Source organism: Pyrgilauda ruficollis, unplaced genomic scaffold (genome assembly GCF_017590135.1).
Source record: "Pyrgilauda ruficollis isolate IOZ18807 unplaced genomic scaffold, ASM1759013v1 scaffold2, whole genome shotgun sequence".
Lineage (NCBI taxonomy): Eukaryota > Metazoa > Chordata > Aves > Passeriformes > Passeridae > Pyrgilauda > Pyrgilauda ruficollis.
In genome coordinates this window covers 1,430,787-1,455,130 of record NW_024519206.1, presented here as the reverse complement: position 1 = coordinate 1,455,130, position 24,344 = coordinate 1,430,787, and the positions used below count along the sequence as shown (strand labels likewise).

The 24,344-nt window shown below is 37.7% G+C and overlaps 1 protein-coding gene across 1 annotated transcript in view; it reads right to left on the bottom strand.

The window, feature by feature from the left end:
* CDK14 (cyclin dependent kinase 14) overlaps positions 1-24,344 on the bottom strand; it is a 313,331-nt gene that overhangs the window by 41,981 nt on the left and 247,006 nt on the right. Inside the window, exon 14 of the mRNA XM_041466561.1 lies at positions 21,767-21,913. Within this exon, the coding sequence (XP_041322495.1) occupies positions 21,798-21,913 (116 nt within the window). The 3' untranslated portion in view covers positions 21,767-21,797. The remainder of the gene's footprint in view (positions 1-21,766; positions 21,914-24,344) is intronic.

Here is a 24,344-nt window from a genome sequence, read left to right as displayed (position 1 = left end):
TGTGTGCAGAGGGGGGTTGCAGTCTGCAAGGCTGAACATGTGGCCTGAGATCTCTGCATGAAGGAGTATTATTTAATGTACTACTGCACGGTATTTAGGGTGACTGAACCTAGTCTGGCTCTGAGCCAGGGGAGCCACATCCTAAGACGAATGTAAAATAATGACACTTCTCTTCCACAATACACAGAACCCATTCCTAAACGAAGACCAAAATTTCTAGAGTCAAAGATAGAGCAAATTTTTAAACACTGCAATGTCAAGGCTTTATTGTGCACTTGAGGCTAGTGACCAACCACATTCTGCAGATAATGAAGAACTTGCTAAGAAGAAGGAATAACAAAGTTGACAGCAAATACATGGACTGATCACCATGACATAGCAACTATAAAGAAAAGAAAACATGAGATTGTATTGGATTAAGTAGTACTTGATAGCAAAGATGACAACATATTACATATAAATATTGTGGCTGGAGGCAAGTTAATAATGGTCTTGGTAGGTGCAAGTCATTAGGATTTCTTTGTGGTAGTCCTGTAAATTATATATGGGCTTGCTTTTAGGGAAATCACCTTTTTGCACTCCTGGAGTTTTTATGCCAAACAAAAAAAAATGAAGGAAGCAAGCAGAATTATTCTTGCTTATGTAGCAATTTTGATAAACAGGAAGAAGTCTCATCATTAGATAAAAAAATTTAATCACATTTATATCAAAATGAATCAATGCAGTAAAAAGTTACAGTAGCCCATTTTCTCCTCTTGCTCCTCAGAAGGCATGCTTTACCTAATGACTGCTGGGGAGGGCTGAGAAGATCCTTAATAAACACAGTAACAGACATTTTGGTGTATGCCTGGTATTATCCAAGTTTTAAAGAATCTCCCTAGGTTAAGAACGATATGCAAAGCTGTCAAAGTGAAGAACAGCCAATATTCAAAAATGCTAATGGGTATTAACCCACATATAAAAATAAATAATTAATATGTGGCAATTCTCTCTTCACATTGAAAGAAGATACTTTCAAATCTTTCAATCCACTCAGATTAGATTATGATCTCTTAAGCAAGCAGTTTTTTCAGCAACCCCAGCTAGAAACCCTTTCTAATTTCCAGGACATCAGGCTTTTCCTATGCAATTCAAGATTATTATCACAATTTAAAAATAAATTATCCAGCAAAATTGTTTAATGTAACCAAGTATTAGAAGATGGTTTTTTTCAGTTAAGAGTTCAGGAAAATCTGATTGACAGAAGTATGTGTGACAGGGCTACAAATCCAGCTTCAAAGCTCCTATGATTGAGTGAAAATCATGCTGACTCAGTGCAATCTAACTCTGTTGTTTCAAATCTGATAAAAACCACTAAACTGATTGGTTAACCTTGAACCAGCAGGTTTTATGGAAGTTCCCAGTAACCAGCATGGAGCCACTATACTCTGCTCAAATGAGATCAGGTATCCATTCTCAATCCAGATCAAATTTGTGCTGCTGGGAAAGCAGGAGTGCACAGACCCCACCTCAATGACTGTGGAACCATGGCATAATTGTAGTAAATGCTGGAAAATCTCTGTGAGCAGTAAACACACTTTTAACAGAGTGTTATTCATATGAAATACATTAAAACCCTTATAATAATTCAGAAATTTATTTCCAGTGCTTTAAAAGACCAAATGTAGAACAAAGGAGCTCAGATAAATTAGCACTTCTTCTATATCCTTTTCTTTCATGCCAAATAAAAATAAATTTCACAAAATCGGTAAGGTCTATTTGGGAAAAAAGCCCAAACAACTAAAGCGGATGTCTGGTCTCAGAGATGACCTAATTTAACGTGTTTGGGAGGAAGTTCTGTCAGCAGGGAAGTAGCACACAACTTTCGCCTTTAGAACAGGACTGACCATATGCACACACTCAAGGCACAGCTAACATGGAGTGTTGCCCTCTTCCAGACCAGGCACATTCCCATAGCTCAAGAAATAGGCCAAACAACAGACCAAATATTGACTTCAGTAAAGTCTAAGTAAATGGCTGCACCTATAGAATCTTAACAGCATCAGCTGAGACTCAAATTCTATTCCTTCATGACAAAGAACATGAGCAACATATTTCTGACTGCAGCTTCCCAGCAGACTGCCCTTTGTCCAGTCCCAGCACACTATCACTCAAAAAGGAGAAAGAACTACCACTTAAATGCAACTCCATGGTTCAAGAGACTCCCTCCTCAGCTTTTCTCCTTTGGTGCACTCACAGTCTTAAATTTTTTATTACCCAGTGAAATTCACTCTAAAAGAAACAACTCTTGGAATAACAAAATAAAAAGGAAACAGATTTTCCTCCCTTAAATCAAAACCACTGTGCCAGCCTGGAATCCCCTAATGACAACGTGAGCCCAAGACAGAACAATGGCATAGTTACTTGCTAAATCACAGAAAGTGAAATTAATATTTTATAAATGGGAATGGAAAAGTCTGTCAGGAAGCCAAGGTTCTGCCAGGATTTCATTCCAAACCACATCAGAATGAGATACCAGAATACAAATAAAACTGTGCAACTTGTCCTGTGAACCTTTTGGTGGTCCATCTAAGTCACCAGCAGAACTGTATGAAAAGAGAGTGGGACACTTCACTTTAAAGGAACTCTGATCCATTTCCTACCTGCTGTGTTATTTCTCAAAGAATTCACGTGAATTTGCAACATGAGAGTTGAAGCTCAGATCTACAGCTTTCCAAGTGGAAAGGCAAGTCCATGGCAACACAAGGGATGCCAGTCTGCATGCATGCATACCTACTCACAAATGTTTCTCATTCTCCTTCAGTTGCACCCCATTGTTCTTGCTCAAAATTTCACATCACTCAAGGATTTCTTTTTTCCATTGTATCACCGGTGCTGAAGATTGCACGTCATACACAAGGTAAGCAGCTCAAGTCACTTTACAGTCTTGTGTATTCTAACATTATGAGCCATCACTGTTTCTTTCAACAATTTTTGCTCAGTGAACAATTAGCTGCTGTATAAGCACGAGGAGTCACCATGTCCACCCTCCTGTTACTGTCATAAAAAGAAATGACCAGTCCTTTATTAAAATTCAGCACTTCATAAAGACAGCTTTTGCTATGTGCTTAAATTTTACTTTGTGTGTTACTGTAAAAGACTGGAACATAGATTTCTTTGGAAGCTATTTTTTGCCTTCCAATTATTAAAAACAATATTTTATTTTAAATTTTATTTTCATCAGTTCACTCTGTGTTGACAAAAATATCCTGCTTAAAGCACATTAAAATAGTGAATCAGAAAATAGATGCTCTAATTTACTAAATAAAGTAAAAAATAAAAGACAATGTAATAAAAAGATAAAGCCTTCAGAGAGAATTGCAGCAATTATATCTCCACAGCTACAATATAACCCAAAACTTTGCAAACCCTTTGATTATTGAACCATGGCTGAAGTGAATAATTTGGCTTTCACTAAGAAAACAAGCACATTCATTCTCACCACAATGGAGAGAGGCAGTTTTAATTAAACCTTATCAAAAGATGAATAAAGAATAAACTCAATACCCATTCCACAGGATTCTATTTTCATCTGTTTAGTTTAAGCTTGCCATGTTCACGCAATAATTAACCACTGTCCAAGGAATGCTGGAGTTGTGCTAATGTTGGTAAAGATTTAATTAGTTCAATTATCTGGAGAGTATTGAAGGCTCAGCATAGTACCAATTTCTTCAGGCTTTATACATACCTCAGATCAAAATATATTAAACTGAATTATAAGTGAACAAAGAAAATTTACTATTTTACTTCAGCTACTGAATGAATGTGTGTTTAATAATTTTATTGCCCTCGTTTTAAAATGAGGTTTCAGAATAGAATATGGAAGCTGTGACTTACCCAGTCTTCCAGATTAGCTGGTGTTTAGCTGTTTCTTTTTTTTCCCTAAGTCATCTTATATTTTAAACAAAATGAAGTTTACTTTAGAAAAGAAAACCCAATGTTTCTTTAAGCAGGAAAAAGTATAGTTTCTTTTACATTTTTTCCCCCCGCTGCCAACATATTTTACATCTTTCAAGGAAAGTGAGGCATTTAAAAAGCATTGAAAGCAGTGACACAGACAACTGTTTCAATCTGTCAGACAGCATGGACAGACAGTAGGGATCATTTTAGAAAATAGAGCGGCCCCCCAGCGGCCTGACCTTCCTGGTGGGAAAGCGAACACAGCGCGGTGCTTGACAAGCTCACCAACAAAGGAGGATATTTAGTCCCCCCAAATTCTGACACGCTTCTCACAGGAAAAACGCAGACCGGGATGAGGCGTCGGTGACTGCTGCTAACAAAGAGAGAGTTCTAATTGGAGATTGCACCGTTACTGTGAAACAAAGAGGAAGAGATGAAAAGTGAAAACACCACTTCACTGCACGCAGACTGTAAGCGTTGGAGTGAGCCCAGTTTCTATTTTTTTTAAAACTGTTCAACTCCATTTTAGATGCTATTCAAGTTGCAAGCCCTCTGGATCTGTACGTGCAGCTCCTGCTGCCTTCGGTGGGAACAGAGCCCAGGAAAGGGGGCGTTAGAAGATTTCCCTCTTTGTGCTACTAAAATATTATCATCAGCTATACTTCTGAAGGAATGTTTGAATAAACCACATTCATTTTCCTGTAAGGTTTAAATGACATTTCTGTTACTACCATGGTCTGTCCTTATTTTCCCAGCAGTGTGTTTTGAAGTATGAGTTCTTTATAACCAGTGAACACTGCACAAAGATGGCCAGCACATGAGAAAATAACAGGAGTATATCTCCTAGAGGAGCTAAGCACTGTAGGATGATGCTATCATTTTCTTATTAAGCAATAAAAACTTATGAGTTAATACAAAAGTAACTGTTTTGAAATTGCATACTACATTATACCCAGGCTGGATTCAAGCTGCTTGTCTCTTTAGGCAGTCAAAAATTGCTTTACAGATTGCACTGCTATGCTTCCAAGCAGTAAGTACCACTTGGTAAATAGCCCTTGTGAAACATTGTACCTTATTTCCTACTACTCATTTCAGATGGAAAAAGGTAAATGCTTTAAGGAATAAATTAAATGAACAAGAGGAGGTGTGAACTACACACTGAGTGCCAACCGATGCTTCTTTTACCAAAATTTGATCTCCACTTCAAGTTTTCTGTAGGGTGGAAGAAAAAGGGAGATGCTGAAATTCATTCAGGCTTTTCTTGAATCCAGACGGCAGATAATGCTCAGCAAGCAACAGGATATGGCACATTTTCCATCAACCACCTCCCTTTTCTGACAACTGATTTTCAAGTTGCACCAACAATCTGAGGACTGGAGTGCCCTGTGGCCTATTGATTGCAGACTTGCTTCTGCCTGTGTTTCTGTACAACCATGTGGGAGAAAATAAGGCTAATAGATCATTAAGTATTAAATGATTCACATTTATCACTAGCTGTAAAAAAAAATCTTAGCTGAAACATCAATGTCTGTCTCTGAGTGAGCATAAAGAAGCATTTCAGGTTAAAAATAACCAGCTCAAACAAGTCAGAGCATGTATAACTGAGCGCCAAATTTCATCATATGTGGCCTCATTTATTAATATTAACAGGATTGTAATTTTTTCCCTTAATTATAACCCTTAAGCAACTGTAGAGGAAACAGGTATACCCAGCATCATTCTTTGGTATCTTAGAAATTGCTTCATCTTCTTTCCCAGAATTTCAACAAGCCTTAAAGACAGTACTTGTTTTACTAGAGAAAATTCAAGCTCTATTTAGGCCAGGATATTGCTCATCCTAACACTCACAAAGCATTACCAATAAATATATGTTGCTTTACAATGACTATTAGTTACAATGCTGATGAGAAAATGAGCTAAGTATGTACAGACACATTTCTAGAAAAAAATCATACATACATATATATATATATAGAGAGAGGGAGAGAGAGAGCAAGAGAGCATTATATCTCTGTGTGTGTGTATGTATATGTGTCTGTATATATATACATACACACGCACACACATTATTTCCGTGAGTATTACCATCCAAATAAATAATTCAGTACAAGCTAAAATCATTAAGAGTATGGCAATCACACACACACACACACATATATCGCAGCAACAAAAAGCAAAAGCCATCTATTTAAGAGTATGGCAATCACACACACACACACACACACATTGCAGCAACAAAAAGCAAAAGCCATCTACTTCAGGTGCTGTGCTATTAGATGACGTATTTGGTCCCTAAATATTAATAATATCACTGAGATGATGCTCCTAGTCCTATCTAAAATCCTTGGAAGCTGGCAGTATACACTGTATGTGGATAGTCATTCTAAGGAGGAGCAATTGGCCTGCCATCACCTTGAAATAGTTTTGGGTTTTTTTAAACACAAATCAGCTATTTTAGCTGGAAAACTCTAAGGCACGGACTGGGTCTGCTGCAGATTAAATACAAAAGATGTTTGAGGCTTCTGGCTCATCTCTCAGGTGAGAAAAAAAGTTAGAAAGTACAGAAGAGATCTTAGCAGAGACACAACATTTTACCCCAACTAAATTTCAAAACATTGTTTTTAGCTGGTATGAAACTGTCTACTTGTTCAAAAACTAACTGTGCTGGAGAAGGCAGCAAGATTTTGTCTGCCTCAAGCCTGAAGAGTATCTTATTTTTGTGCTCTTTGCATTTTGAGAACATAATTCTCCCTTTTTTCTCTTAGTCTGAAATAATTTTGTGATATATAAGTTCAGCCAAGAAGTATTGGGGAACTTTGTCTGCACCAAAAAAAGGAACTTCAGGGTATTTTCTGAAGATAAAGAAAATAACTTGTTCAGGTCTGCAGTGTAAGTAATTTTTACCACACAAATTCCACACTTTTGTGTTAGCAAAGAGGAATACTTTGAGTCTTTCAGTTTAGGAGTTCTTCAAACAGACAACAGTGTGTAAACAATCCCAAAGTACGTAACTTTACTAGAACAACCTCCAGTCTGTGTGCAAGGACTTCAGAAAGGCCCCTTCATCAGATTTCCTTCTGCTCTTCACACCGAACAAAGCCTTGGCTGACAATACCGAAATCTCCTCCTTTATTTGGATTAAACCCCCTTTGCAGGAGAAGTATGCAAATGCCATACGTGTTTCTCTTGCTGAGGCTACTCTAACCCAGCTATCTTTTCACTGTCTATTTTCCCCCAGCAGACCATCCTATGGCTGACAGGGGGACCAGCCTTTTAATTCAATCTTTCACAACACTGACAGTTGGATGCTGGGGCCTGCCATGAACTCTAAAAGAGCTCATTTAGTCATAATTAACTATTCCCTGCATATTTCCTAAGGTATGGTAATTGTGCTAAAAGCCAACAAGTGAAGCATTCATTCTGGTTTTCTTTTAAACTTTTATTTTTCCACAGCAGTCTCTTTCTCCCCTCCTTCCCCCCCAGCCCCCCGCCTTTTTTTTTTCTTTTATTTAATCTTTTCTTTCTTTCTTTTCTTCCTCCTTGGAAACATTTAGAGTAAAGAAAAAGAATGACGGTGGAGATAGGGAGCTGCAGAAAACTGTGGTGTGGGCAGTTCAAAAGGCAAAGTCTGCCATACGATACAGGACCCCATGGCAGCGCTGAGCTATTCAGCTGGGTAAAACATAAAGAAAAATGAAATGAGTAGAATAGAGCTATGTCATTAATGCAGAATGATGGACATCCTATTTGGGTAACAGGGAGTCATGAATATACATTTCTAATTCCTTAGATCTGGCGATAAGTGATCTCTGTTTCCATTAGCACCCGAGTACATGTATTTGAACAACCTAAAATATTCAAGTTACGCAGATGTAAAGCACTTTACACATGATTCCTTCCTCCTCCCCACAACACAAACATATACCATGACACACTGCATGCAGTGGGGTCTCACAGGGATAAGGTGTGACAGATCCAGCTCATGTTTATCATTGTTGAGATGGGAAGCTCTGGGACTCTGACATGGATTATTTACCTTAAAAGGCAAAATATGACCTCCATTCTGCCTTTATCTGTTTCCTGGCTTATTTAAATGAAGGAAGGGTTGACAGCACTCCCTGTTTACCTATAGGCTTTGCATCTGTTTAAATTCTTGTGCCTTTCAGAAGGTTTGGGACCTACTGGACACCTTTCCATCATAAATGTGCATAGTGCATATACAAAAACAGGAGATAGCAAAGCCAAGTGTCTCCACATTCCAATCTCCTTTCCATCTGGATGTGCACCAGGAGCAAAGAAATCACTGGCTTTTGCAAAGAATGCGTGGCAGGGCCGTGTGTGTGTATGTGTGAGCTGGGGGAGTGTGTGTTAACACTGCAGACTCAGCAACTGTGACAAAAGGGCCAAACACAGACACCACTGAGGCTCCTTATTCTTATGCAGCATTTTGCCAGAGCCACAAAATGTGGTTGGGCCTTCCATGAACAAGGTGAGTAGGATCGGTGAATTACAATATTTATATTCCATGTTTCAGGTATAATGTAACAAAGTCAATAAACAAAGAAAGATAAGGAAGAGAGACAGCAAAACTTCAGACAACAAGGTCAGGTAACAACTAATTTTGCTTATGTTCACATATTGACGATTTTTTAGTTCAAACACAAGAGTACAAACACTGTTGTGAAAAGAGAGTGTTGAAGAGTAAGGTGGATAAAATGTTTCTAAAATCCTTTCCCCCTCTCTTCATGTCTAGACTATATCAAATTTGTGGATCTATATGGTTTTTAATGGCAGCCAAAAACATACTAAGAGCCAAGCTGACAGGCTGTTGCTGAAACTCTTAATGATCTGTTTTATCATCATGGACTGGGATTTTGTTTTCTTAGGGGAGGAGGTTTGGGGGTGGGGGATGTTTGTTTAACTTCTGTGCATTATTGTGATCACAACACACAGTGGATTAACAACAGAAATTTAAAACAGAGCATCTCTCTATAGACATGAGCTGAAAATGTGGATGTTTGTTAGCAAGAAACTGTGCTTGTTTCCATGAAAATAAAACGGGTGAGAAACACCACATAGATAAGAAGCTTTGCAGATCTCACCTGGCAGAGCTCCTGCTTTTTTGCCCAGTGTTGTCTCCTCCAGTCCAGACCCTGAAGATGTTTTTTCTACCTCTGATATTCTATAAAGACCCATGTGTTTAGTCTGCATTAGGTTTACTCCCTTCCTTCCTTGGGAACTCATGGAAAGAGAATTAGGTTTCTCAATCAGTCTGCTCCATTGAGGCACATTTCAAACATCTTTCCAAAGGTGTGCTACAATTTCTCTGCCCTGCATTTAGGAGTCTGGATGAAGGAGAGATGCCTGTCCTGCTGTCTGGTGACAGGAGCAGTGCTGTGACTCATTAGCAATCGTGACTCATTAGCAATTCTCCTACTTTCGATACCACACAAGCTGGTACAGAAAATTGTTTCCCAGAAAATTGTGAGGTTTGGAGATGATTTTGGGGAGACCAGGACAGCCTACACAAAAAAAAGCAAGTCCAGGACTTGAAAATTCAGAAAATCTCAGCTTTTATGTCATCTGAGGAAAAATAGCAAGAGTCAACGATCCAAAAGCAATGTTCCAACTACTAAGAAAATCAAAATCAAAACATACACAAAGTTCCTGGTCAAGGATTTTGCAGGATCAGGCCAAGAAATTTTCAACATGCTCCATCTATCTAAATGTACCTCTTTAAAGATTTAGTAATAGATGTAAATAATTTGTGGGATATTTAATATAGAGGGGAAAAGACTTAGTAAAAAAACCCAACACAGCAGTGAGGCAAAATCTTAGAAAATAATTTTTAGAGATATATCCTTTTACTGTAGCCCAAGCTAACAACACAGATGAAAAAGAAGATTAAAAAGTGAATGATATCAAAGACAAGAACTACACACATACATTTAAAAAGTGGTATGACCCAATCCTAGGTTCAATTTATGGATTGTTTTATACTGCTCTATTTAATTTGAAATATAATACATAAAGCATAAGTTGAAATGGTACTAATTGAACCAGATTTCATCAACACCTGCTCACATTACAAAGAGTTATTTAGGTGACCTCAGGGCTTACTGGATTTTTCCAACAATGTCTACATATCCACCTTCTAGAAAGAGAAATGCAATTCATACATAAAATGTTTTTACACACAAGTAATGATAAAAGGAGCTGATGGAATATGGACCACGTATTAGAGCTTCTTCTCACCCAAAAAGTGATTCAGAAATATTGGTAATGTCACAGAATACACACTAGCAAGTTCCAGTGATACCCCAAAAATTTGGGGGAGAAAACATATAAAAATCAGATGATGAATATGTGATTTTCCCACTCATTGCTTCTGCCTGACCTTCCCTAGAGAGTCAAGGAACAAACCAGTATTTATTTAGAATAGAGAAGTCAGGATTTGAGTGAATGACAAACAACTGCAGGAATAGTAAGTTTTGAGGGGCAGTAAGGAATTTACTACTAATTTCTTCCTGACAACTATTCTTCACTTGAATTATCAAGTTCATAAAAGCTAAGAAAATACTTGTGTCAGTTTTGAAAAACCATAAGTTGGTTAAAAAATGAAAAGTAATAGTTAATGGTTAATGGTTAATGGTTATTTCTTCTGTTTCAGACTACAATTCTTATTTCTTGCCAGAAAATGTAAATATGTAGGAAATATTAGTTGTTTAACTGCTTTTTCTAATTCTGAGTGATACCTTCTTTGGTCATGAACCTAGGACATACATAGGTCACTAACCTGTGTCACACATAGTTCTAGAAAAGAGCTTATCTGCACCTGCCAGATTTCCTGGCCAAAACATCCTTCTCGTGTCCAAGCAGCTGTTGCCAGATGCAGACAGACACTACAACTACCAAAGATCCCTCAAATCTACCTCAGGGTTAAAATCTAACAGGTCTGTCCCGTGCTTACTGATCCTTGCCCTTAGTCCATGGAGATAGCAGACTTGGAGATTTCCCAGTTTACTCTCTTTTCCTGACAGAAGCCTCATTTTCAAACTCCATACAAATAATTTAAATGCATATCACTTCCCCAAACAAAGTACCGGAGCAGACATTAAGTAATGAATACTTTCTGAACTTTTCAAGTTCCTTTCCAGTTTTTTACTCAAATACCTAAATACTAGTTGGGCATCTGCAGAGCTACCCAAAGTGGGAAAAATTCTACCACAGAATCTGCACAGAGGATATTTTATTCTGATATTTTGGTCTCTTTATTCAGCTTTGCAAAGGACTGAGTCTGTGTGTTCATTAGTGCAGACTACAGCAGCCAGTGTTCACAGTGCCTATCTGAAAGAACTTAACACTAAAAAGGTATCTGGAAGGTAAAGAATGCCCTTTTTATGGTGCTTTAGTAACTTCTTTTTTGCAAACTATCAGGCTGTTAATCTGAGCTTTTTACATTAAATACAAAACAGAAAACACTCATCAGTAAGACTATGTACAAATATTTTGATTAAGAAACTCCTTTTAAAAATCTGATTCTGATTCACATTCAGTGGAGAAAGGGAAATCCAACAGCCTGTGGTTACTCAAATAAAGCAAATGCTAGCTACTCCATTACCAACTCAAAAACTTTGATGGACAGAAGAAAATGAAAGCTGAAAAAAGACAAGGATCTGAACAGTAAGCAAACATTCCTCAGCATCCAAACAAGAGACTGCTTAAGCATAAGCTCCAAACTTCTGAGAAAAGTATGAGTTTAATATATAAAAGACAAAATTCCTTAACAAGAAGGGATATAGTTTGAAAAATAGTTCTCAGGAGCCCTTTCAGCTTTTAAGTCCCATTTTCTCAGTCTGAGATGGTATTGTTGTGTCTACATTAGTTTTGATAAGGGAGCCAGCTCTACTCCCATTGAAGTCCATGGAATACTCCCATTGTCTTCAGGAGGAGCAGAGCTAGACAAAAAGCTGCACAAAGATACCATGATAAAACAGTCTGGCAGGTACCATGACCTCATCTTATTTTCTTAACATTTCTGAAAAAACTGTGTGTTGCGGGGGAGAAAAATCTATGCAGCCATTTCTACTGATATGCAATATGCCTTTTATACTAAAGACAGACCAGTGAAGCAAATGAATGGTTAGCAATATTAATAGCCAGGAGCTTGTTAAACTGCCTGGGATGAAGAGTTTGCCTGCAATTTTACCACTACAGGATATCTTGGAGAAGACTAAGCATTTTGTAATGCTGATACTTTATATGTGTATTCTTTAAGTCCCTGACAGGCAGCAGACCCTGTACTCTTAATTTCAGATTAAATTTTATAGAGTAAGCCTGAATGCTTTATTTATTTTTAAATCCATACTTTCTAAGGGTATGTAGTTTTTCTTGGAAATAAAATTATATCATGCAACTGAAATTACATTCTGATTTTATGCAGTCCAACTAAGCATTAAAAATGAGTCTTTTATAATTCAGCTTGCAACAGGAACATGTCTTTTATACAAAAGACATGCAGTAAACCCCCAACCCCACTTCATCCAGAAGACAAACCACTGCCCCATGTTAATAATGAATGCAACTCATATCTACTGTGTTCTGTTAAATTGCTAAAATTGCCCAGATAAACCATTTGAGAGTATGTCAGGTTAAATTAATACAACATGACCTGATCACTTCCACAGCTGGGAAGAAAGAAGTTGGCATTCTTTAAATCCAGAGCTCAACCTGGAGATTATGCTAAATTGCTTCATTCATAGTCCACGCTCCTCTGCACATGTCAGGAGGACAGCATTTGTCCCCTCTAGTGATAAACAAATTATACATGAAATCAATTCCACTTCACAATAATTTTCCCTATTGGGTATTATCTTTCCTCCTCTGCTCCCTCCAGTTAAGCTTGCATCCTGTAACTTGCTAATGAGCTGGGGGCTTTCTGTTCCAGGTGGCACCCCCTGCCTCGAAGTCATGACATTTCCCATTTCGAATGCTGCTGGCATTTTTCGACAGCTCCTGCTACCCAGCCTTTTTGACCTGCACTAAGAGCAACTCATCTGATCGAATGCTCTAACCTGCCAATCACGCCAGCAAATGATCTTCACAGTCACTCCCAAGGCAGGAGGGGGAAAAAAAGGGAGAGCGAGAGAGGGGGAGCGAGAGAGGCAGCTCGGAAGAGTGATGGAGCAGGCAAGCAGGCAGCCTCTGCAGAGACCTAATGAGAGTGCTCTAAGCCTCTGAGACAGCTGAAACATTGAAAAACTGGTGGGAAAATTAGGACAGAACTGAATGCCTGGTGCTGTTATTGCTGCTTTCTTTACACCCTGAGACCATTTTGAAAGCAATACCTCTGAGATGTGCCATTTTCAAAAGAACAGAAGTTAATTTTACCATATAAATAGAAAACAGATATATTTTTCCCTGCCACTATCAATATGCAAACCTCATAATTCTGCTCTGCCAAATGGTGTTCTTTACAGAATTAATTAGGAGCCGTAAGCTCGTTAAATGAGAAGCTTCACCTAGGGATGATTATGAATATTTTTTTGTTGTTGATGTAAGCCATAAATAGCACTTTTAACCTAATTTAAATGCTGGCAACATTTACACCTCTGTATCTACAAATGTTTGCACACAGATACATAAAACAACAAATACAGTATCTGCAGAGTTTAGACGTCACTTCATGGCTGAAACCAAGCAGAGTCATGATAATGACTCAGTTGTTTTGATTTTGCTCCTTTTATGATGTGACAGATTACTCAGTGCTGAATCTTTCAAGCACACTAGAACAGATTTAATTGTGTGGATTTTATTTCCCTTCAGACTACCAGGAAACTATAAGATTTTGATACACAAGTAAAGCACAGACTGAACAAGAGAGGTATTAAAAGCAATTGTAAAATAAAAATTTCAGGGAGAAAACTTAAATAAAAAGACTGTGATTTTACTGTTACAATAAAAAAAGCCAGAAAATATAGCGCACAATTAGACTTTATATTAACATCAAAAGAGGGTTGCAGAAGTGAGCTGTACAGAATTAAAATCTAGGTTACTAATGGCAGAGAATGATCACTCATAATTACTTATTCAAAATACATACATGGCCTAAAACAATAGTAATAATTTATAACAGGCAAAAAAATTATGAAAACACTCAATTTTGTTTCCACTTCTTAAAATATCCAAAGATGCTGTTCCAGGGCTATCTTCTACGTTAGATATCTTTATTAAATGAGAATTTAGTATTTTTTGAGTTTTCCTCGCGAAACTTAACAAATAACATTAGAAGGATGTGGGAAAAACATCCATCTGAGGATGCCCCACTTATGGGGCAGAATAATTTAATATAATTTATTAACTGAGTTGTAAACTATTGCTACATTTTTAGGCAAGAATCTTCCCACAACTAGGGGTATTCAGTGCACATTTACTTTAATGGGTGTTGCCTTAATACCCAGTTTTGCAGTGGTTGGTTTAGTTTGTTTATTTCATGGAGAATCAGGCAATATAAGCTACAGATGAAAAGCGGCACCACAAAGCTTGTCCTCCACAGAAAAGACTCTGGTGTATGGAAATACAAAATTTCATTTTTTTGTTTGCAATTTGACTGAAAGTAAAATGTTCTGTGAACTCTGAATGCTGCAAGTGGTGCCTGAGAGGCAATGCCTCTCATTAGCTTTGCTGTCTCTCTGGGTTATGGGCTGTGTGTCAGCATTGGAAGCCTCTGCTTTGTCTGGAAACCTCAGTTTCTCCCCTCCAGTGGTTCCACATTCCTCTCAGACAAAGCCTAACTGAGGAGTCACGTGAGGAAATAATCCTAAAGGAGAGGTGACTGTCCATGGGAGAGTAGGGAGAGTGGAGACCCGCTTTTGCCTCCCTCCCAGTCATTGTCATCTAGACATTGTCCTCGCCGCATTCAAATGTCATCCCAGACTATCAGCCCACTGGAACTCAAACAGCCTTTCATGCCTAGACACTTCTTAAGCATGAACAGACCACAAAGACTGTCTAGTGGGAATTGCTTGCTATCCTAATATTAATAATGCAATATAGTACTCTTATGGCACAGAGGATTCTGCCTTTTGTCTCCTAAATTTATGAGCAAACAAACTGGAAAGACAGATAAACAGCACTGCAACTGAGCATATGAGTTCATGCAAATATCACTAATATCTTTCCTACCGCATAAATGACTGTAAAATTACAAACCTCTACACTAAAAATTATTTGAAAATGAATCTTCACAGTGCTGAAGGCAAGTTATCATGCATTAGAAATGAACTGAAAATAGGCTCCATACTATAGCACAGCACAAGGAAATGCAGCATTGTCCTTCAAAAAAGTTATCCATAATAGTACCAACACTTTTTTTTCCTTCTGCCAGCTCTGCAGCTGATTTGGCCATGACACATTACAATTATAAAAAAATAATGTCAATAAATATGTAGGGATTACTTTCACACCGAATGACATAGAGTATAAAACTGCAGGGAAGAAATCAATATCTCCTAGCAATGGAGGTTTGAAATACTTGTCCTACCAAGTGCAGTAACAATAAAATGTGAAGATCTCCCCCCTCTGTTCTGCTTCCTTCCTTTCCTTCTTCTTTCCTAAAGAGACTCACATTATTTTAGAAATCCTGATCATGCCTACTTGTTTCAGTGTACTTATTTCCAGGCATAGATGCTCTCCTGGGCTTTCAGTCTCCAGGCTGGACAGGCTTTCATCAGAACTGGTGTTCAGCTTCCTTAGCGAGACCATCCTTCTCAATTCACTTTCCATGCCTCTGTGCACCACATTACCAACTCTTTTTATAAAGACAGTTAAGAGACTGTGCATTCTACTACTTACAAGGAGTGCAATTAAGTGACTGCATTCCACGTGACAAGAGACAAGGTGACCTGTTACTGTACTGACACAAAAACACCAATAAATATATTGTCTAAGCCTTATAAGCTCCTTGATTGGGCAGTTGATTTCCTTTACTGGGACATACCTGGGGACCTGAGGGACAGTTCTTCCATTCTCAGACCCCACATGTCAATTAGGTCAGATGGGCAGTTTATACAAAAACAGCCTTGCACTGGACAGTTATTTGCTCAGTTCATTTTACCCACTGTGCAGAGTCCAGAGAATATGGGGGGATTTTCTTTATGGTTGAATAGAGGGCAAAATTCAGTCTATAACTTTCATTTTAGATCAATAGAAATAAGATAATAGATATCACAAGGAAAATGTAGACCAATGCCTGGAGTTTTTCCCTTGTGTGTTATATTTAGGGTATATTCTAGCAGTGTGGTGATCTTATTCTTCAGTATTAAGTAAAGCACAGCTGGGACAGTCTCATAAAGCCATTATGTTGTTAACATAAGAAAATAATGGCACTGAAAGTACTAGAGAGCCAAAAATTATCTTGGATTCTGCAGTTATCTTTCACAGCTTAATACTAATTTAACATTTTACAAAATTGATGTTACAATTTCAACTCTGCTTAGTACTATCATTACTTGACTCAAACCCAAATTGCTTTCAGCTGCCCACCACAACTGCATCTTATTAGCCTTTTCAGGAAAGCCAATTTATGCAAATCCAGTATTAGTTAAATAATTAAACTGACCCTCAACATTCATGTGTAGACACTGTCTGGCACTAAAAGATGCAAGAAAAATTTAAACCTCCCATCTTCAGTGCTTAGGCTTCCATCTTTTCAACTGCAGCAGCACAATGACTGTTTATTCACATCTATCTGAATCCATCTATTAAAAAAATGCATAAAGAAATTAAACTGGTTACTGCTGTGCTTTTATAGCTCTGCTTTTCTCTCCCAATCTGGTTTTACACTGAATTTTGAGATTTCACACATATAAAGCACTACTGGCTACTCTGAGCTTTTGATTAAATCACCAGTGACAAAATCTGGCTGATATGCAGTCTCTCAGTCTAGAATTTCTCTTTTATGCAGACCTTTCTCCACTGTAATTACTACAGTTTTATCCCCTGAAGCTGTAGATAGGAAGATTTAGATGCACACTATATGGTTTTCCACAGTGTTTTAGTGACACTGGGGTACCCAGAACAGAGTAAATGCAGGGGAGTAGTGAAAGAAAAGGACTTTTCAATACTGACTACTGGACACACACACTGCTGGACTACAGCTTCCCTGTGGCTTGACTAGGGCAAGGCAGACAAAAATTAGACAGACAAAATTCAGCACAGCAGCACAGCAGTGCTGAAGACAAAATTCAGCACAGCAGTGCTGAAGAGACACTCTTAAACAATTTATAAATGTAAAACTGAGGATGACAAACAAAAATGAAACTATTTGGATGGGGATGCAACAACAGTCGCCTCTCTAGCTAGCAAAGAGAAAAAGGTAATTTTCCATAATGATTCTGTGCTGCTGAACACACCCAGTCATAAACAACCAAATAACCAGCACTTTTTGCCATTACAGTGGTAACTGTCACCTCTGCAGCTTTATTCTGCTTTACACAGCTGAGCTGGCCCGAATGACGCCATCGTCCCTTCAATTGGCTGGGCTGCTGTCAGTTCCTGGCTTAAATGGACACAGAAGAAAGAATTCAGCAGCCTGCAAGTGACATTCAGGACTGCTGAGATGCATGTGCATGTGGTGAAGCAATACAAATAAAGGCCACTTTTTGTTTTGCTTCAGTGAATTGTCAAAGAGATTTAGAAAGCCAGGGGATCTCATTATGGTAATACAGGTTAAATACTTTAAAAGCATATGGTGTTACCATCCTGAATGAAGCTGTTCCTGCTGGCTCCAAGAAAGCAGACAATAGGCTAGAAACACATCTCGTGTCTCTGGCCCACCAATGGGAGCTGGGGATTATAAATCACCACAAGAACACATCACGTGCTATCTGGTATCAGGTAATGCCTTGTCTTTTCAATTACTATTTGACTCCTCCTTTCCAGAGAGGAACAAGCTTTAGCCATGTATTCCACTAGCCAAATGAAACCAGAGCTCTAGAGTTTCTTAGTGTCCCTTCTTGTCTCAATAAAACAGTTCTGTAAAGATGGATGACTTTAGTATATGCAGTATAACTCAACAAGATATGTAGAGGTGAGGAATGCTTCCACGGAGATGCTTCCTCCCCACTGAGAGAAAATATCAATGGAAACCATCAGGCACAAAATGTTTTGCTTCATCACAAAATTTTAGAGGTCTGTAGATATGGTCAAAAGGCCCCGACTAATTCAGTACTGATAGATTTTTATGTGTGTGGTGATGCTCATTACCTCATATTTGCTAATTTTCTCCAGTAGAGAGCAGCCTCAGCATTGACCTTGCTAAGTCCAAATGCCATTTTTTCCCCCATGGGCACTGGAATAAATGTGTTGTCTCTTCTTGGAGCCCAAGACAATGACACAGTGTGGTCTACAAAGACCTCATTAGTAGTCCAAGTCTGACAGATGTTATCTGAGTTTTCAGAAACATGTCCTAGGCTATTGCTTTTTCAAGTGGTAAGTTGATTTGTGAGTTGTAGACAGGCAGCTGAAGCACTACAGTATCTTAAAGACAGCAGAAATTCTCAGAGATGCACCAGTTTCTGAGGGCTTAAGACAAGCTCTAATCAATGATGGAGCCAATTACAAATTTACTGCCTTTAGTCCCTCTCCTTCACCAATCTGCTAGTGACTGCTGCTCCCAAAGTTAGCAGATGATGTCTCAGCCATTCCTCCTCTAATCTTTTTGCCTTCCAAACCTTAAAGAAACGTGGATTTAATTCAGTGGGTGCACTATCAGAGCAGTAACATCTAGCAAGTGTGTGAGAGAACAGCAGGAGGTGATAACTTCTTATCACAGAAAGATTCGGCACAACATCTTTATTGGGTCTCTCAATTTTATTTCCTATTTTTACCCCCAAACCAGGGAAATTAGGGGAGAGAGGGAGAAAGGGAGGAAGGACACAAGACTAGAATTTTCTTCAGCACCAGGTTTTGGAGGCAGTTGAAGATGGTTCCTTGTTCCTGTTGCTTTGTAGGTTTCTCTAATAAATTCCTTTACAATGTATAAATGCATAAAAATATAGAAAAAATAAAACCTTTCCTTTACACATGTGTTAGAGGATTTAGTGAGCAACCATCTACAGATTTTTCTCTTTCACAGCTTCCTGAAGGATACTGGAATACCTCAAAAATTCCAGCCCTTCCTAACTTCCCTGCCACCTCTATATATGCATAAGGTCAACCCACAAAGGTGAGTGAAACACATATGTGCCTACCTTGTCCAGAAGAAAAGCTAGAAATATTTGTTTGCTATGGTTGTTGGGTTTTTTTAAAATAATCAGATCTATTTCCTTCCAATATTTGCCCCTTCTAATTTTTCTTTATCCCACTAGTTGTGATGTTATGTGATCATGCTTGTTGATATTTTAACATCTTGTACTGTTTGTCTCCATCTCTCTAACTCTGCTTACCTTGTTTACCTGTTAACTTCATGGCCCTGGAGAGCTACTGCTATCTTTCCTTTTGCTATTCATGCATCTTTCTGCTTCACTGAGCCTAGTGAATGGAGACTCTGAGAGAATATATTGTAATAAATACCCCTTCCCTAATGCTATGCTCCTGCTGACTGCAGCTCTAATCTTCTGCTAGAGTGACTGACTCATAACTTATCCATTTTACTGACTGAACATCCTACTTGCCAGTCATTACTCTACTGCTCAAAATCACAGCCACCTGCCATTCACCAGATCTTCTTTTCACATTACCAAAACTCCAGTCTCTTTTCCCAACTGCTTTCATTTTCCACACTGACTCACACCTCTACTTGCTTGGTAGTCTCAGCCCTTTAAAGGTTTCCACCCATTCTAATAATTCCTCACTCAAATCCATTTCCCATGTCCACAGCTCTCCTGCTTCCCTGTGAATTTTAGTTTCCTGTCATTAATCCCCAGCTCTCCACATGATACAAGGACCCCTTTTTGGTCCTAATACTTTTCCAGGATTACCTGCTGGTCCCCATCTCATGGCACAAGTCAAATACTACAGCAGGGAGTTGATATGTTATTGCACTGTAAGCACCCAACAGAACAAAGTCCCAAGCCACAGAGGAAAAACGTAATCAATATAATCAACACATCACAATATTTGCTAAGTGGTTTCAGACCTTTCACAATGAACCATGCTATTCTGTATTAAAACTGGGGTTGAACAGCCATAACAGTACAGTGATGTATGTAAAGGGTAGATTTGGTTTTCTCTTTCTGTTCACATATAAAAATTTAAAATAGTAATTTGTACCTGCTCAAATAGATATTCAGTAAGAATGATCCAATGGTTCTTTTATACTATTTTACATGCTCATTTGCAAAAACCTTCTATTGCATATTTTATAAATGAAAAATTGCATTTATTTGGAAGCAACAGAAAGGAGATTCTGTATATGAGAACTGAGATTCTGTACATAAGCTTCTACACAAAAGGTCTTTAGCACAGATGGGCACATTCTAAATATACTTTAGATGGATGATATGTCACGTTAGAACAGACAAGGTTGAAGAGATGTCTGCAGGGACAGAGCCCCAGGAAAAAGTAGGGATTAGCTTGTCAATAAGGATGTAAACAGACTGCTCTGAGGCAGCTTCATTTCTGACATTAGAGAATCTTAAATGGTTTGTTGGCGAAGAGCTTGTGCAAAAACTGGGGCAGGCTGTCAGCACCGAAATCTATTCATTCCAGTTTTTCAGTAGTTACTGCCTGTCAGGCAAAGACTCTACAACAGTACAGGGTTAAAAAACCCAGTTTTACATAAGCATACAACAGGAAACCCAAATGTAATTCATTAGAGAAAGTTATATTTGATATTGTGTAAAGCAGACTTAGCTAAATATAGATATCATGTGAATATCAACTACATTTATAGGAGACCATAGAGGTCTTCAAATAGGTATATGAGCAGCATGTGCATTTATCTCAGCTCCTAGAACTTCTGTAACAAACTGTTAAAATGGACTCAACATGCAAAAGCAACTGTGTCTTTAAAAAGAAACAAAAAAAGGCAGGCCTTGATTTTTTTTTGAAGGAAAAGAATCTGCTCTTAGAGGTATTTTGTGAAACACTGTGGTATGAAACAATTTAGAGAAGCATAATAAGCAGAGCAGCTATATAAAGAAATACTGCTAATCTGGAAGAGTCTCCTAAGTGTTAAATCCCACTGAGCAAACACTGGGCTGGCGCATATGGGCAGAAGACAATTAATGCCATGATATAATTCTACCTTTCCCCTGCTGTAATTTGGTAAGTGGCCTCTCTGTTCACCTGGCCTTCCCAATTTCTGCTCTGCTCTTAAAATGCCAGAAGTCATATTACACACTACTTCACTGCTGAATAGCAATAGTTGAACAAAACTAGTATTGGTTGAGCCAGTCATACAGATCATAATCACCAACATGACAGCACCTCTTTGTCAAGAACATCCTTCTGCTACCAAGACTACCAACCTACCAAATAACAGAATCATAGAATGGTTAAGGTTGTGAGGGACCTTAAATCATAGAATCATAGAATTTCTCCTCCTTGCCCCAAAATTTAACAAAAGAACTTGCAAGAGGGGAAAAAAGTATCAGACCAAATTAAAGGCAAATTATAATTTAATATATAGCACCAAGTTCTGCAGTGTTTTCAACCTGCCAGTGACACTCATTCCTGAGTACTTACAGTCTTCATAGGGACTGTAAAACTGCAAAAACAGAATATCAGCCTGCATATGGACATGCAATTGAGTTTTCTATTTTGTTTCTCTAAAGATAACTAAAGAGCATTTTCAAAGATATCCTGTCCAATAATCATGTCTTACCTGCATTATCAGTTGTGAACATAGGTATTCTTCAATGTTTGCTGTTTGATACACCTTTGCCATAACTATTGTTTTTTCCAAAGGCTCTCATGCTTTCTCCAGTCTCTGGCTGTAATCTTACATTCGGTACAGTAAAAATAGAAGACACTGTAAAAAAGAGTGTCAGTTCAGAAACTTTGGTTTCTTTTTGCAGTAAAAGCAGTAATTTAAAAATAATTAATGCATATGGTAGACACAACACATTGAATACATATGCTACCTATTTCTGCCAGTAAGCACTGCACAAAATCTGAATGCAAAGAAGCTGAATGCTTTATGATGGAAGTTGTATGGTGCAAACATTTTTAGCAGCATGCATCTTCAAAAAACCTGTTTTCAGATTGTGTGTGTTTATTTCTCCTCTACACCACCATGCAATTAACAACTTCCGCTTTCAAACTTCTGCTGGGAGAACTCAGAAATAAGAAGGTGAAACATGCAGCAAGGTTCTTCAATCATTTGATACCACATATTATATCTTCAGACTATTGATATCAGTAGAACTGAACGATCCTGTTTGACTTTCTTTTTTGAATTACCAAAGACAACTAGGCTTGTTAAAAATATCCCAACAACTCCAAAATCTTTTACATGAAGCAATCCCTTTTTGCATGAGCTAGAAAAACCTTGACGACTTCAACGTCACACCAGGCAATGAATTATTAGGAGACATGATGATAATAATCACAGCAGTCCAAATATGCAAATGGTTAAGAACTAACATACTGATAATATGAAAACTCATTTTTACTTAGGATGCCTAAATCTGATGGGGAAAAATCAATGGCTTTTAATAACTTCTGAAAACAAACATCCACAGAACAATATCCTCACGAGAGCTGCCACTGCATGATTCCATAGGGAAATGCTAAAGAACTAATCAGGGCCAGAAGAGTTTTCTTTTTTGCACTAACCGGCATACCTATAAGTTTCTGGAACTACTTTTTTAATCCATATGTCTTTAAAAGACCTGGTTATTGCTTTAGGCACAGACCTTCCCACTGTAGTTTGACATCTCAACTTGCATTTCTTATTCTGCTATCCGTGGTTACACACATTATTAAGGACAGATATTTTATGCAAATAAATGAATATGAGCTCTCAAATACAAAAGCAGAAAAGTGGGAGGAATGATTTTTTTAAAATAGAAAATAACAAGTACACATATTTAGTAAAAAGGATTAATCTATGGATTACTGCTCAATTTTCAGATGAATGAAAGCTATGCTGCATCATAAATTGCACTGTATCCCTAGACAAGGTGTTTTTAGAGAACTACATTGCTCTTACCTTTTTAGTGTACTATTTTCAAAAACTGAAAGTGGCTACCTTTTAGACAGAGCTTATCTGAAAATTGAACTTCCAACCCAACTGAAATTTTGCCTTGACTTGAAACTAAACCAGGTAAGAAAAGCAAAATTGTGCTTCTCACATAAACTAACTTTACACACGTTTTTAAAATAAACCCCAATAAAAAAAATATACTATAAAGTATTACATAGAATATAAATATAGTGGTAAAGGTTAAAACCAGAATGCAAAGTCAAACACTTCATTTTTACTTTTTCATTGTAGGCTGAGTCACCATACTTTTGTGAAATATTGTGATTCCAAAGAAACAATTTTCTGATAGAAAATCATTTGATGATTCATCCAACTTGCTTTTCTACCCACATATGAGTCTTTCCCTTGTTTTAAGTGCTAAATCCCAAAATTTACAATTCAGCATTAGACAAAAATATATTCCATGATGAATACTACTCACTACAGAGATTTGCAAAATCATTGGTAGTGTTCAAATTAGAAAGCACTAATTTGGTTTCTACATAAAGGCTCAATATGTTTATAACTATATTTAATTAACTATCAATAGTGTTTCTTGATGTAAATATTAGGAAAGAGAACTAGAATCACAAAAACTGGTGATTTCACTACACAGTAAACATTTTCCCAACTCTCCAAAGTATATGACTCCTTTGTTTTGTAAATATGTTTACAAGTATATCCAAGTCATACTAAATAGAAACGATTGTAGTATTTGATATTGGGATTGTCCTTTCTTGCATCTGGATTTATGCTTCATAATGATTATCTCTTAGACACAGAAATAGTCTTTCTGTAACTCAAAATTTTACTGGAGGCATTTAGAAGAACCTTGCTTTAAAATATAATGATTTTTCATCTTTATTCTCCCCCCTTCAAAAGGTTTCACTGCTCCTGATGTTTAACGTTATGCAAAGACGTGTTTCTGCCAATGAATATCGCCTTATGGTTATGCTTCTGCAAATAACCTGCTGTGAGCTGATAAAAGGATTAATGCAGCCAAAATTCTTAATCTGTGAAATTACAAATTAAATTCTCATATTAAAAATACCACCCTGAGGTATTTTTTGTGGTTTTAATTCCCCTCTGGTGTTCTGCATACATTGTGCTTGTTAATGACTAGGACAAGACTGTCTCTGTTGGCAGCCTGCTGCAGAGTGATAATGTGTAGGCATTTACTTCACTGATAGAACTGGATTTAACCACTGACTGATAA